Here is a 15,410-nt window from a genome sequence, read left to right as displayed (position 1 = left end):
AAAAAAATAGGTGGGGATTAAACACTATAAATGGTAACCATTCTGAGATGTATATAAAAAAATGTTACCTTTAGAACATGCTTTGCAAGTACTTACGGAAACAACACAAGTAATTTTAGACCATGTTCCACTTGACAGTATAGGAGGATAAAGTAACAAATGTTCACCCTTTTAATAAAGCACTTAGAAATCTCTACATCCGTACACATTTAAAACGTAATAATATATTAAATAAATGAAATTCATTTATTTTATTTTTTCAAAGTTTTCAGTGCTAACTGAAGGATGGAATCTATTTTCAAGGAAGTCAACATAAACCTTCAGATAAATGGTTACTATAATTAAAAATCAGTTTTGTAACATGCGACATGAAAAAGGTGTAAGCCAAAACATTTTCCTGAAATTGTTTATCATCTTCATTGACAATTAAAATCAGTAAAACATTGTTATTTCTAAGATTTGTACCATATTTGTATTAGATGACACATGTAAGGAAATTAAAAGTTTTGGTTGCCAGTTAAAGACAAGCAAAAGTGATTCTCTAAATTTCTAAGTGTTCAAAGAATCCCTGCTAACTAAAACAGTACAAAATTTAATTTAAGTCTACAAATAAGATTCTGTCCCATCTACCCCTTGAACGTTTAGTTACATTTACATATGCAACCTGATAAAAACCAGACATATCACAATTAAAATATTCCTCTTGCCTTTTCACTGATGTCTGATTCTGCATTTGATGTTTCTGTGGTTGTCGAAGATGTTTCCTCTTCCACAGAAGAAATATCTGTTTGCTTTTTCCATTTTGATTTTATAACCGTTTGAGAATTTTCCTTGGGACTGTTCTGTCTTACCCTGCTTTTACCATTACTCTCAGTGGATATATGTTTAGGCCAGTCTCTAAAACAGCTGGTTTCATCATCCTCTGGAGCCTTTGCAAGATTTTTTTCTGTGTTAGTTCCTTTGGTAGTTTGAGTTGCAGCATTAGATTTATGTTCAGTTTCAGATGATGATCCAAAGGAAAATGGATCCTTGAAAAAACTGGTCCAGCTTCTGCTCGAATTTTTTCTCTTTTTATTAGCTTTTGACTGATCAATACTTTCTTCAATAACCCCATCTGTACTTTTACCATCCTGTTTATTTCTAATAGATCTATTTCGGAGGTTTTTTCCACCATTCTCGTATCGAACTGATGCAATATCTTTACACGGCCCTCCATCAATATCAGGATCCTGTTTATTACTTCCTCTACGCTGCGACCGATGTAATATTCCATTCGCCAACGCATCTGAACTACCATCCCTCTGGGATGAGCCTTCGTATCTCTTGTTAGCTTCTAAACTCAAACTTGATGATGAGCTTGTTGTATCTATTTTACTGCTGAAATAAAATAAAATAATACACACATCTAACTTCCATTAGACACAAACATATGGAAATCCATAAATAATATGAACTGTCATTTTGCTGATTCAGATGAAGTTAGTTGATTTGAAAATTGCAAGGTGTGGTTCATATCATAACTTGTATTTTCAAAAGGAAACAGAAAATTTTTTTATTATTAACGTCTAACCTTTTTAATGTGAGCAGAAATAAAGTCAAGTTCATTTATTTTTGTTAAAATGTTAAAACCATTAATTGTAGTTATGACTTCCATTAAAACTATTTCTAGCTCAGCTCACAAACTTACAACTTTAAGAATATATGCATTTATACACAAACAAGATATAAGATTTAGTCAAAATGTAATCAAATGGTATGATTTGATGATGTACAAATTTATCACTAAATTTTAGGAATCTTGTCTGAAGTTCTGAATAAACAAGAAAAAACACATAAATATTTTAACAATCTAAGTCAAATCCTAATATTCCGAATATCATACGATTTCAAGAAGCCAAAAATATGCTATTATAAAACAAAGTTTGTTTGTGAGTAGCAAAGTACTCCAAGATGGTCCTTTGTTAAAAAGAGCTGGGACTAGGCAGCAAAGTTCTTTTTACAATATGATCTACATGTTAAGCACTGAAGTTAAACCCTTTTGTTTATTTAAAACTCCCAACTTTTGTGAAGGATCAACAAGTTATTTTTATATGTAGTCTTTTGTTCTTTGGTGATCTACAACTTGTCTATTTGTGAATTAAAATAAGGTTTAAGTGGGGGGGGGAGATATGGCTTCATTTAAAGAATTTTCAAATATCCACGACCTTATGAGGACCTACCCTGTATTAGCAGATCAAAACCTTGTCGTCAAACAAGCTTCAAAACAGATGGATGAAGTCTGTTCAAACCTCTCCGACGAACTAGTCTGTTGATTATGTATTAAAAGCAAGAAATGAAACAGAACGGACCAACATAGCTTGACAAAAAATTTTCACAGGGGCTTACTTTTATGTACCCAATGATGAGCCTCTTACTCAAAAAAAAATAATATATTACTAATATATTAAATGCATTTTCAATTGCAACTTATGTTAAAATGGAAAAAAAAAAGATTCCCTACTGGAAGTGGTGGTGGCTGATGGTGCACTGAGAAATTATGCATTTAATATGAATATTCTCAAACAAAGCAAAATGATTACATTTCTGGTATTTGTAATATATCCATGATAGGTTTTGAAAACCTCAAACTGAGCAATAACTTACCCTTGTTTATTTTCTACAGAATTAGCCACGTGGTCCAGGTTGAAAGATGCAAGTTTTTCAGGGATACAATCATTTCCCATTGAAAGAGTAGTTGTGACGATTGAGAAGGATTTTAACAAACTATCTGCCTCAAAATAAGCCATTGCCATCACAACAATCACCAGCAATCCAGTGATACACACTACTAAATAATAGAAAATATATTCCCAGGATGGTCTGGGCAGAGACTGGCCACAGGAAGCTAACATCCGCCGAGGTAAGGTAGCAATAAGCGTATATTGTAATACTAAACCTCCAACTCCGAGGCTGGTGTGTATATTCAGTGTGCGCTCCACACGAGAGAGGGTAAAGTCTGGTGTAAAACTAGATAAAGACAAGAAAATAAACTCAACCACACATGAGAGTGAGTAAATTCTAATGTAAAACTAGATAAACACAAGAAAATAAACTCAACCACACAAATAGTTCACTAACTTTTTTATTTTTCAAAACAAAGATAAGTCACTAATTAAAGATGATTTTTACAATGTGACTAATGTTTAAACACAAGTAAAAAAAATATATAATCCACATTATAAGGAGTTTTTTTACTACTGTAGCTTAAAACATATTTTATAATAGTTCTTAATTGTCTTCAATGGAAATAAAATAAAATAAACACATTACCTACTTTCACGGAGCAATAAAATTTCAGCATACACAGAGGATTTTAACTGTTACATGTTTATAAAAAAATCATTTAAACCTTTCAAGTATTTTGACATCACAAACATCTAATTTGAACCAGTGCTGCATTCAACATACCATGTGAAACACAAAAATCGATGGTTAATTCTATTTTTTAATATTTAGTTTTAAATTAAAAATTAAATAATGTATAAAACTAAAATCTGAATTATAATCTACAGTTTGATACCAAACTTATTGACATTAATTCATGAAACAGTAGTTCAATAAAATTTTGAATGCGAGTCAACAAACGAGATGACATGACCTTTGACCTGTCTGGAGAGGATTAATGGTAATGGAATAGTACAAAGCTATATCATACTGTAATAGCTATTTTATCATTAATTGTAAATTTACCATGTAAAAAAGCTAATTCAGGTTCAGAAATGTTTAATGGTTATCACACTTTATGTGTGAAGTGTTGGTGTTTCACATATAGTTTCTTTCACGAGTTATTAATTTTTATAAATGCAAATGCAGGACAGGCCAGAATCATGTCACTGGGCTGGAAAGAGCTAAATAAAGAAACAAATTTTATTGATAAAAAACTGCTATATGCCTGCATTACAACAATAAAAATAAGTTACTTATCACAATTTATTGATGAGTTACAAAAGTTCACAATGAACAGTTACAAGTAAATTAAAATTACTTATTGTACCAATTTTTTTGCAGGTCACAGAAGTAAATAATATAAAAATAATAAATCATTTGTCTGCAGAATTCTCTTGATTTACAACTTAAATATCAAGTATCGTCACTGTAAAAATGTGAAAAAAATCGAGGTTTTATTCAATAACAACAGCGATGGAACAAGTATTAGCCACTAATGAAGAGGATTATGAAGTAATGCAGTTGCTAAATTACTTGCAGATAAAATAGCCCATTACCTTTGAATTACTGCAGTAAATATGATATACAAATTTAAACTAAAGATATTCTTTTAAATTGAGAAGCAGCAATAAGTGAGACTTACGCAATGTCGACTTTTCGGCTGGAGTTAGGCCTAAGTTCAAAACCCTGACAGTTAAGAACTCGAAATCCAAACCCAGAGCAAGGAACACCATTGATGTCAAACCCTCTGATGTATACAGGTAGCTCTCCCATGTTTCTCGCTGTAAAGGCTCTTCTAACTGTATAGTTAGGTTGAAGAAATTTATTGTTGCGAGAACCTGCAGACAGGCAAATAAGACTAGCAGTAAACAAAATATCCTAACAAGACAAGCAATAAATAAATATGAGAAAATCATAACACACAACATTCACTTATGCTTATTCATTCATCTGGTTTATGTAGAAACACATACAGAAAAATAAATACTACTTGATAAATGCTACTAAGTCATTAAAAATTTATAGTCAAGATCTTTCCTAAAGCTTAGTGCTGAATGTTTTTAAATGAAAGAAAAATGAAATACAAATAACCTTGGATATGATTCTTGATGACTGATGGATCAAAGATTTATGACATATGTAAAAAATTTGGAAAGAACAGTTAAAAATTTCTAATAGAAGAAATACAAAATATTTTAACAGGTTTTTTGTATACCAGACTACAAATAATTATTTGTTCAAGAAATATAAATTTATTACCCACACAAATTCTATGACCAAAGGTCAGGTCTGAGAAATAACTATACTTAATGGAAAGAAAAGTGTATCATGCTTCCCTCTCCAACAATGTGATATAGATAACACTATAACTATTACCAAAAACACTCACATTTAATGCAACACTGTGTACTGTCACATATGTGATGATTAATTTTATCATAACAATACAATACTCACCATTACAGTCTTTAAGATGTTTTTCAGTCATTTCAAACATAAGACTCGAATCTGTTCCTGGAGTTTTACTACCAAAAGTTATCTTCCCTACTCCTCCTTGTTCGTCCTGATTTGATAATAGTGCTTCCATTTTCCACCCATGCTTTACATGTTTCTAAAGTAGAATTATCTTACTAGTCACAAGTTTACACAATTTTAACAAATCTCACTTTAACCAAGATTCACTTTGTAAGAATTCAGACAAAGTAGCTGAATCTGGAGGTTGACAAATGATATGCATTGCATTCAATTAAAGACTGATGTTTTTAAATGCATTTTGTAGTACAACATGTGCTTATCTCTTTGTAAATATTTTGTATTGTAGAAATAACCTAACAATTATGGATGCATTGGTAGTACAAGGGTCTGAGCAAATAAAGCAAACCAGGTTTAAAATTAAGTTCAACAGGATCTTTACATCTCAAAAACTATATTAAAACATGTTTTTATAAACAATATTAAAAGTTTCAATCATCCTTTGATTTATATTGAGTAGGCTTAACATCATGGCATAAATAAATAAAAATACTTAGTAATATTTCTGTTCAGAGTAAGCATTTTTGCATCATTGAAAATTCTTATTACCTAAATGAGAAAAAAGTTTCCATTGAATTAATACAAAGTAAAAACAGGTTTAAAAATATAATTTTTTTTCTCTTTTGCTGTCACCAAAGACTGAGTATGAAACATTATTATTAAGCCTAAATGACAAGAATCCATTCAATAGAGCCTGTTATAAAGTCTTGTCACATTGTTAGTTATACAAGATAATATCTTGCCACTTCAAAGCAGAATGAGTCTCTTTGAGTGTGCACTGTACAAAATGAAAGAAACAAGTTTCATGACAGCAACACAATGCAAACTTCTTTACTAACCAAAACAAGTGAAAACAAAGAATCAAATTAATATTCCAACTTTAAGGTCCTCAGTTTTAAAATGTACAATACATCAGATAATAGAAATAATAACATAATTTTTAAGTTAGCTGATTTTACAACAAACAACTGTTAAGGTAACAAATGTAGTAGGATGATAACCAAATAATCACATAAATATTGAGCAATCTCTAAAGGCTAAATTACACAATTCATAAGTCTCCAAATAAATTATGTTTGAAAAGAACTCCAATCAATACTTTCAGATATTATTATAATTTCTCTTACCTTATTAAAATTAAAGAGGTTCGTTCCATTTCATCTTTTGGTAAAAACCCAACATGTACTCTTGCTTTCATTCCTGGAGCTAATAACATTACTATGGAATTTTTATGAAGCTGGACTCCAAACCGGTCTTCTAAAGCTTTTTTACTCAGAGTAGCAGGACTATCAAGATCTGACTGTGGACAGAAAATGTATTATAAAACCATTATCAGTGCAATAAGCGTCTCTTAGTGAAAAATTATACATTGCTTCAACATAAAGGGTGGACCAAAAGAAAAAAAAGGTATCAATTTAAGCATGTTAGGCAAATTGTTGGAGTACACTGAATATAATTCTTTCAATTAATTCTCAAAAACTAGTATAAAGTCAGTATTGGTTGTTACTAATAATAAATTAGATTAACACAAAACATTGTTACTTATAAAGGCTTTGAATATTTTGGAATACACTTATTCTATTTCAGCAAAAATCTAGAAAAAAAATTATACTTATTAACTAATGCTATAGTAACATCAATAACTAATTTCCACATGATCTTGAACCCTCGATGTCTGCATCAGAGAATGCTTACTCATAGTTAAAGAACATCTGTTTATTAATAACTTACAATATCCCTAGACCTAAAATTATTCTAAGTAACTTCACTTAACCGCCATTTGTTAAGAATAATTATAATTTGATGTCTCATGCAACATGTAATTTTGCTACTTCTGTAATCTGTATTTCTTTCTTTTTACCATTCTACTAAATATTTTTAAGTTAATATGAAATGTTATGACCTGTGATTTCAGCATGTGAACGAACAGCTGAGTGGCTAGGTTTAAGTAATAAAGGGCTGATCCTATTAGATATATTAAGTGTTCACAGACTCTAGTTTTAAGTAGTATTATGTTTTACTAATGAATGTGATCTTACAGTCACTACATATACACAAAATCCAAGAACAAAGAAGTGTTGGTATTTGATCTTCATGTTCATAGAAATGTTTAATTCAGAAGCTAGGTCTATATATTAGTTTGAGCTGAACTTGAGGGTAGAAGTTTTTTACTAAAAAGCTGTAATATTTAGAAGAGTCAAAATAGGGTTTTGTAGCTTGAGGAAATAATGTCAATACTATGTTTCAAACTTTAAGCTTGTTTGTTTACTTTTCTGGAAATTGCATTTTCACTTTAAGGTACCTATCTTGTTTCTGTATTTTTTTAAGATCCATATTCCCCCCTTTTTAAATTATCAATTTTGAATAATCTTGTAGATATAATTATATCATCATCTCCAGATTTTGCTGAAAATGGAATAACTGTATTCCAAAATGTTTGCAAGTTTTGTAATTAAAAATGTTTTATGTCTTATTAACCATCTTCATCTTTATTACTAGAATTCATTATCCCTATCATGAATCCAATGACTGTTACTAACGTTAACAACCCATAATCTCCAAGGAAATGGACACTGTCCATATAAAAATTTTACTAACATAGATGATTATCAGCTTGAACATCTTATATAAACATAATACTTGGGGTAACAGACACTATCCATATGAAAGTTTTAATAACACTGGTGGTTATCAATTTAAACACCTTATATAACCATAATTCTTGAGGTAATGGACACTGTCCATGGGAAGTATTTCATTAATGCTTATAGTTGGGTCATATCAATCCCCTTCATGGATTCTGATACTGTTTGGCAAGGATGTTGGTGTCATAGAGATATAAGATCCTGCCATGTTTCACATCTCTCAGTCTAACAGTTTTTATATAAGAGGCCACCAAACATTTAACCCAAAATGGTTCCCAGATGAGACCAACTTTTAATTTCTAATGCTAAAGTTAAAAAGTAAATTATTGCTGGGAAGCTCTCTTTGTACTCTATCCAATTATGACATTTTTTCTAACATTCAGATTTTTGATCTTGAATTGTGAAATTATGACCTGACTTGGACTTTCAGTCACAGCAAGGATTACCAAAAGCAAGGTTGGATACTCAATTTCATGTCATCCTCTAAGTGTGTACCAAAAATCAGCCTGGGATCTTGATTGGATAGGGAAGTATTCACTTGTTATAGTTGTATCATTGGAGATTCACGGGTGAAACTTTCTTAGTGCATTTAATAATGTAGTAACATTGACACAGCTTGGTATGTGAATGGTTAAGATTCGTACAAATAGTGGAAAGGCTGATGTGATGAGGTACGTTTGCATAAATAACAAAACATGCAACATTACTACAGAGTAATATGCAAGCATATCACATGCTTCTCACCTGTTTTTGTAATATAGGAATTTTTAACATTTTAGTCTGATTATATGCAGAAAATAGTTGTTTCTATTTTTATCTTTGTTGTTCTCTAGCACATGCTATCTACTTTGCCCATAGGGATGTTGCTGCAACTTCATACATTGTGCAGAACAGGTCAGCAACAACGTATCTTACTTGCCAAGTAGATATCTATATGTTACAGCCTTCACTTAGAAAGATGCTGACTGTCCAAGTTTTTTACACAAGGATGCACACTGTGGTATTTTCACTCAGAATATATATATATATAATAAAAATTGTGTTTCACTTTTCATCATGTGTCCAATTCATTAATTTTCTTAGCTTTAAACTTAGTCATTTAACTGAACTTAGATTTACTTTGCAATTTTTATTATTAATCCTGTTGGACCTATTCAATACTCATTTGAAAATCAATTTCACCTGAGAATATCACAATATTTATACTGACACAATCAATGACCTTTTTGGGCACTGTTCTTTGGTAAGTTGTACATTCTCCCTTTTCTGCACTGGTAAGGAGACTTCAGTTTGAATCAAATCATTTTGGCACTTAGTGAACAGTTTTTGGGCTGGAATCAAATGAAAATTCCACAGAGGTACTTTTTCACCATGTCCAAACTGATTGTATGCAAATCCTTCTTGTATGCTTTGGTAGGGTGTAAGTTCTTTGGGCTACAACACTTTTCTTTAGAAGACTAGAATAATTGGTGAGGAACTTTTAAGGTGGCCAACATACATCAGCTTTGGCTCCAGCAAACCCTTCACTCATAGCTAACACACGTCAGCTATGGCTCCAGCAAACCCTTCACTCATAGCTAACACACGTCAGCTATGGCTCCAGCAAACCCTTCACTCATAGCTAACACACATTGGCTTTGGCTCCAGCAAACCCTTCACTCATAGCTAACACACATCAGCTTTGGCTCCAGCAAACCCTTCACTCATAGCTAACACACATTGGCTTTGGCTCCAGCAAACCCTTCACTCATAGCTAACACACATCAGCTTTGGCTCCAGCAAACCCTTCACTCATAGCTAACACACATCAGCTTTGGCTCCAGCAAACCCTTCACTCATAGCTAACACACATCAGCTCTGGCTCCAGCAAACCCTTCACTTATAGCTCAATCAGCTGCTGTTCACTTGATAGAAGTTTGACTCACTCCTATGAAGCAAGTCATTTGGAAAGAAGCAAAGATAATCAGTAGTTCATAGTTATGAATTCTTCAGTATGCATCACACTGAGCACATGCTCCGTTAAATACTAGTATAATCAGATTTTATACCAGTTTTCCATCCAACCAGTCATCATATTATGTAGCATCAGCACCCTGAACTTTTGGTATGCATCAGTGTGTCTTATGATGTTTTTACATACTAACTGAACCTTCTCGTCTCTAAGTTGTTTTTTCCTTTCCAATCATTCCTAAATTTATCACCTATAAAACTACAATGACACAATGTACTGAGTGAATACATCTTGATTCCATTAAAATCACAGACTGATTTTTAGTACAAACTCAGAACGTGGTGTGAGCTTCAGTATCTAAGTTTGATTTTGGTCATTCATGTTGGGGCTAACAATCTAACAGGTCAAAGGTCAAAATGCTGAATGTTAAAAAAAATGGCATACACATCTAGAGCACAAAGAGAGAGCTTTCTAGCAATGGCTGACTTTTTACTGTATTGTAAAATATAAGTCATTTGGACTTTTATGTCACTCATCTGGGAGCCATTTTTGTTTAAACATTTGATGATATTTAACATAAAAACTGTTTGACTTAATGACATGAAAATAAGCTAAATCTTGTACCTTTGTGGCATCAGATCCTTGCCAATTACATCACAACTGGAAGAAATCATGTTAGAAACCGGTATGACATGGACCTATCTGTTTATCAATTTGAACACATTATAAAACCATAATCATTTATGAAACTTTTTTTCCCATTTCTACAAGAACTTCTTAATTTTTTATTATCTCGTATATGGCTTTTATTATTAAACAGAATCCATAAGTATGCATTCTCACTATGTTGTCTTCCCAGGCCATATGTAATCTAAACTATTTGTCAGAAATAAACAAGCTTACATGTATTCTTACTTGTTCAATCTAAACTATCAGCCAGAACCAAACAGATCAAGCTATACATTAAACACTTACATATCTTCTTATTTATTTAAACTATCAGCCAGAACCAAACAGAGGTTCTGGCTGATAGTTTAAATAAATAAGAAGATATGTAAGTGTTTAATGTATAGCTTGATCTGTTTGGTTCTGGCTGATAGTTTAAATAAATAAGAAGATATGTAAGTGTTTAATGTATAGCTTGAAAACAGATCAAGCTATACATTAAACACTTACATATCTTCTTATTTATTTAAACTATCAGCCAGAACCAAACAGATCAAGCTATACATTAAACACTTACATATCTTCTTATTTATTTAATTTATCAGCCAGAACCAAACTGATCAAGCTTAGATATATTCTTACATATTTAATCTAAACTATCAACTCCTAATAAAAACACAATTTTATATGAAATAATTCACTGGGAGGTGAGTTACAGAAACACTGTATACAAAACTAGAAAGTCAATAACTAATCAGAACAAAGATGCAGATATCATCCAAATGTGGATCTCCCACATAGTTATCAGTATTGTTATGTATATTAGACTTAAAAATCAGCAACTAATCAGAATAAAGATAGAGACATCAGCCAAATCTGGATTCCTCACACAGCTGTCATCATTATTATGTATTCCATACTAGAAAGTCAGCAACTGACCAAAGCAAATATCAACCAAATCTAGACTCCCCACACAGCTGTCAATATCGTCACACAGATATCAAGCACAACCATAATTCTCCAACCATTCACTTGAAACATTTAAGCCAAACAATCATAAGTGACCGAAAACAAACATAGACTCGCATCTTCCTTGAAAAGGGGAGAAGAAAGATGACACTCATATACAGCTGACTTTAAACAAAGCCAAAATGAAGGAGTTCTATATCTAATGGTAGGTGAAACTAATTTCATAAGATGCTAGATGATTAAATAATAAAAAAACATCACTTAAATGAAACTTTTTATTTCAAAAGAAATCCGATTAAGATGAATGTAAATATTTTATAATAAACTCAGAATGAAATAGCTCTTGTGTAAGCATGTTTTATGAAACATAAATATTGTGATATTTATTAATTGTAGGGAAAAAATATGAAAATTGATTTTTTTTTTTTAAAGTGTGCAATTCACTCATTTCTTTCCAGAATAAACATTTTTGGATCCATGGGAAAAAAACAAACTTACAGTAATATCTTCAATATCTGGAAGAGTAAAGACATTGTTACTGTCTGTCTGGTCTACAATAATTCCCTCCTTCTTTAACTGAGTTGCTAGCATTTCTAGTGCAGCTGAGGGATTAGGGTAAGTAGATAGGTGGATGACTTGAACGAGGACAGGTAAACTGGAAGGGTTCTCAAGAACAAACTCTTTAACCTGAAAAGAAAATATTCAAATACAGTTAAAATTCATAATTGTAACTAAAACTAATAAAACACAATATTCACATGTAAAGACCATGCCTTGGAAGATTTGACTCAGAATCAATAATGGTTGAAATATTAGAAGTTTCAATGTATTTATTTTTCTAACAAAAATAAATGTGTTCAAATAATACAATTTCATTAATTAGATATATATATATATATTTATAATACCCACAAATACAATAAAATACTTCTCAGTATTTGTTTCAGAAGTTTGCACGAGGCTGAATAAGGACTATCTTAGCATAGCCATCTCTAATTTTGAACAGATAAACTAGAGAGAGAGAGAAAGGGCAGTTAGTCAACAGCACTCACCACCACTAATTCTGATTGAACAGTGGGGTTTCACCATAATTTGAATATTGCATTCACAGCCACAAAGCGTGTACACATTATCGTGGCAATAGAAGGTGAGTCATGAATCATCAGGTTCACAGTCCAGGAATGCTAACCACAAGATCATTTCTGGACTATTCTTATGGTGAATTAATTTTTTCTGTGGATTCTGAACAGTACCTCCCTTTCACCACTCTTACTTAAAAAAAATGAATGTTCAATATATGATTTAAATTATGACAGTCTTCAGATGTAATTTGTTGAATTATTACCTACCATGATTCTGTAGATATATAGAAATAGGTATGTGTAACTTACTGTTAAATTGCCAACTTGGGTAATGGGGAAAGACAATCGACACTTGTGGATCAATTTGGGCCACTGTAATGATGCTTGTGCAGTAAGTATAAAACCTCGCACTTCGCTAGTATCCAACTGTAAAGTCACATTCATGCTACAAAAAGAGAAACACTATTAATGCAACATGTAGTAAAACTGACATGTGTAATTACATCATTTTTATGATAAAGATGCAACTTCTATGGTTGATTTAAAACAGAAAGTAATTATTAACAGTAAGTTACAAACTGGAAACATTTAGTCACAATGCATACAACTGAATACTTGTTCATGATAAAATCTTGAGAGCAAGAAAATGACGATAAGAATATGTTAAAACAAAAACATCAATAATTATAACTAAGTTATGTATATATATATATGTAGACAAGAATAGTCATAAATATGAAAAAAATATTATGAACTGTACGTTGGACATTTAACCCTTTTGCTATGGGTAGATCAAAGTGTGCATATTATGATTTAGAGTTACATTCAAAATTTAATTAAAGTACTTTATCATCATAATACACAAATAAACTTAGCATCAAAATGTAGTTGATAAATCAAATTTTTAATAATATAAAGTTTTAAGTTCTTCATTTTATAAGGAAATATTTTTTAAATCCTCATTCTCCCCTAGTATGAGAATCGTGACATTTGTTTTCTAGGTCTTCCATGTTCTCTAATTTAACGTAAATTACTCATTATAATATAGATATTACTAAAGCGAAGCATAATTTTTATAACCTTCGATCTTATTTATGGAGCATAAATAAGAAACTCGCACCCACTTGCCATGCTCACCTGTCACATCCTCTCTTTCACAAATTGCCAACAGTTCTCTTTGAGCTTTTCTACTACATTATTTATAGCCAATAGAAAGCCAAAGGTTTAATCTATCAAATGATGTAATATATTACATTGTTTTCTGTACAGAGCATTGTCTATTTTGTCTTCAGTTTGAAAATTTCTCTTGAAGTATTCACATCAACAAGCTTAGCTACATTTTTAAAGACTCTTATCACATAGTTAGAAAGCCAAATAAATTATGATAGTTATAGGACATTGTTTGCTTTGTGTGTGTTATTATTTTGTATTTATAAGTGCTTTACTTGATTAATTAAAAAATATTTAGTGTACTAGTACCATTAGTATAATAATAGGTAGGCTTAACTTTCATCAACAGTCGACATAAAAAAAACAAGAAGACATGGGTAAGTACTATATTTCTTGTTTTTCATGTACATCCTTTATTTACTATTACAAAAATAACTACGATGTAAAAATTAGAAATTATTAAGTCAGATTAGGTAATATAATATAAAAAAACTATCCAGGATGTATGGTTGCAAGCAGCTTGTGCATTATGTAATTCAATATGGTAACTTGAGTTTATGAAAGGGCTATAAAAAATTTTCTGACTCAACTCAAAAATTATTTCTTGATATTAATTAAAGATGCTTCAATGATGAACTTGGAAAGATTAAAGAATGTTGTTCAAAAAGAAAAACATAGTATTCTAAGTTATGTGATTATTTTTTACATATCAATGTTCTAATAGGAGAACAAACAATATATTCAAATGATCAAACCACATTACTGTTTTTGTGAAAAGACAAATTTGCTGTACATTTTGCATTATTTTCTACAGGAAATAAAAGGTTTATGTAAATGAAATGTTTTTTATATCCTTACTTCTTTTCTCCAATGTCTATTAACTTCTGCCAACGCTGAGAAAAGGTTTTATACAAATCTTTATCCAAGTCTCCTATGTCTGATGGTAAACTTATTCCTGACAACCACTGATGACCAGCTTTGGAAGAAAGATGGAAAAAAACACAAACAACTGAACCAAAACTTTCAGGATAACTAATGTATTTATTTAAAAAATAAGGAATTTTCATCTTAAAATTTGATTAGTTGCCAAGCCAATCATTACATTTTCAGATTTGTTCAGTTTTTTATGGGTCTCAACTAAATCAAACTGCTAGCAACTAACAGCATATTCAACCAAAGCTAGCAGCTAATTGGTTAAAAAAGGGACAAACTTTATAGAGGAAGCACTGAACACTACAAGTCAGTTTGTTCTCACAGCAATGGAGGTGGTATTTACTGCCACCAAAATCCACAGAAAAATGAGTAATACCAAGTGTTTACACTATTGTTTTAGACCAGTGTTTATCAAATATAACATCATTAACAATGGTATATAATGAGGGGTGGCTACCAGTTTCTAATATACCCTAAAATAAGCTCACAAATCAGGTAAAATTCTTTCAATATTTGCTTGTAGTAGCAAAACTTTTAAAACAATAAAAGAAACATATGAAAAATAAGTATTTCCTTTCACAGTAGCTTCTGTCTAGCAGATACTGTGTATAGATGTGATGCTCCAGCAGGTACACATGTAGTTTATGTCTAGTAGATACTGTGTATAGATGTGATGCTCCAGCAGGTACACATGTAGTTTATGTCTAGCAGATACTGTGTATAGATGTGATGCTCCAGCAGGAACACATGTAGTTT

At 31.3% G+C, this 15,410-nt stretch overlaps 1 protein-coding gene across 3 annotated transcripts in view; it reads right to left on the bottom strand.

Annotated features, from left to right (window-relative positions):
* Nucleotides 1-14,699, bottom strand: part of LOC106467283 (transmembrane protein 131-like) — a 44,494-nt gene extending 29,795 nt beyond the window's left edge. For 2 of the 3 annotated variants that reach the window (XM_022395425.1, XM_013927619.2), the window contains exons 1-8: nucleotides 14,580-14,699; nucleotides 12,861-12,996; nucleotides 11,968-12,156; nucleotides 6,326-6,538; nucleotides 5,164-5,269; nucleotides 4,349-4,544; nucleotides 2,644-3,006; nucleotides 708-1,377 (exon numbers count right to left, since the gene is read on the bottom strand). In XM_022395425.1, the coding sequence (XP_022251133.1) occupies nucleotides 708-1,377; nucleotides 2,644-3,006; nucleotides 4,349-4,544; nucleotides 5,164-5,203 (1,269 nt within the window). In that variant the 5' untranslated portion in view covers nucleotides 5,204-5,269; nucleotides 6,326-6,538; nucleotides 11,968-12,156; nucleotides 12,861-12,996; nucleotides 14,580-14,699. The remainder of the gene's footprint in view (nucleotides 1-707; nucleotides 1,378-2,643; nucleotides 3,007-4,348; nucleotides 4,545-5,163; nucleotides 5,270-6,325; nucleotides 6,539-11,967; nucleotides 12,157-12,860; nucleotides 12,997-14,579) is intronic. The other variant, XM_022395426.1, reaches the window with a different exon arrangement.
* Nucleotides 14,700-15,410: the final 711 nt, after the last annotated feature.

Source organism: Limulus polyphemus, unplaced genomic scaffold, assembly GCF_000517525.1.
Source record: "Limulus polyphemus unplaced genomic scaffold, Limulus_polyphemus-2.1.2 Scaffold2553, whole genome shotgun sequence".
Lineage (NCBI taxonomy): Eukaryota > Metazoa > Arthropoda > Merostomata > Xiphosura > Limulidae > Limulus > Limulus polyphemus.
This window is presented reverse-complemented; position numbering and strand designations above follow the sequence as displayed.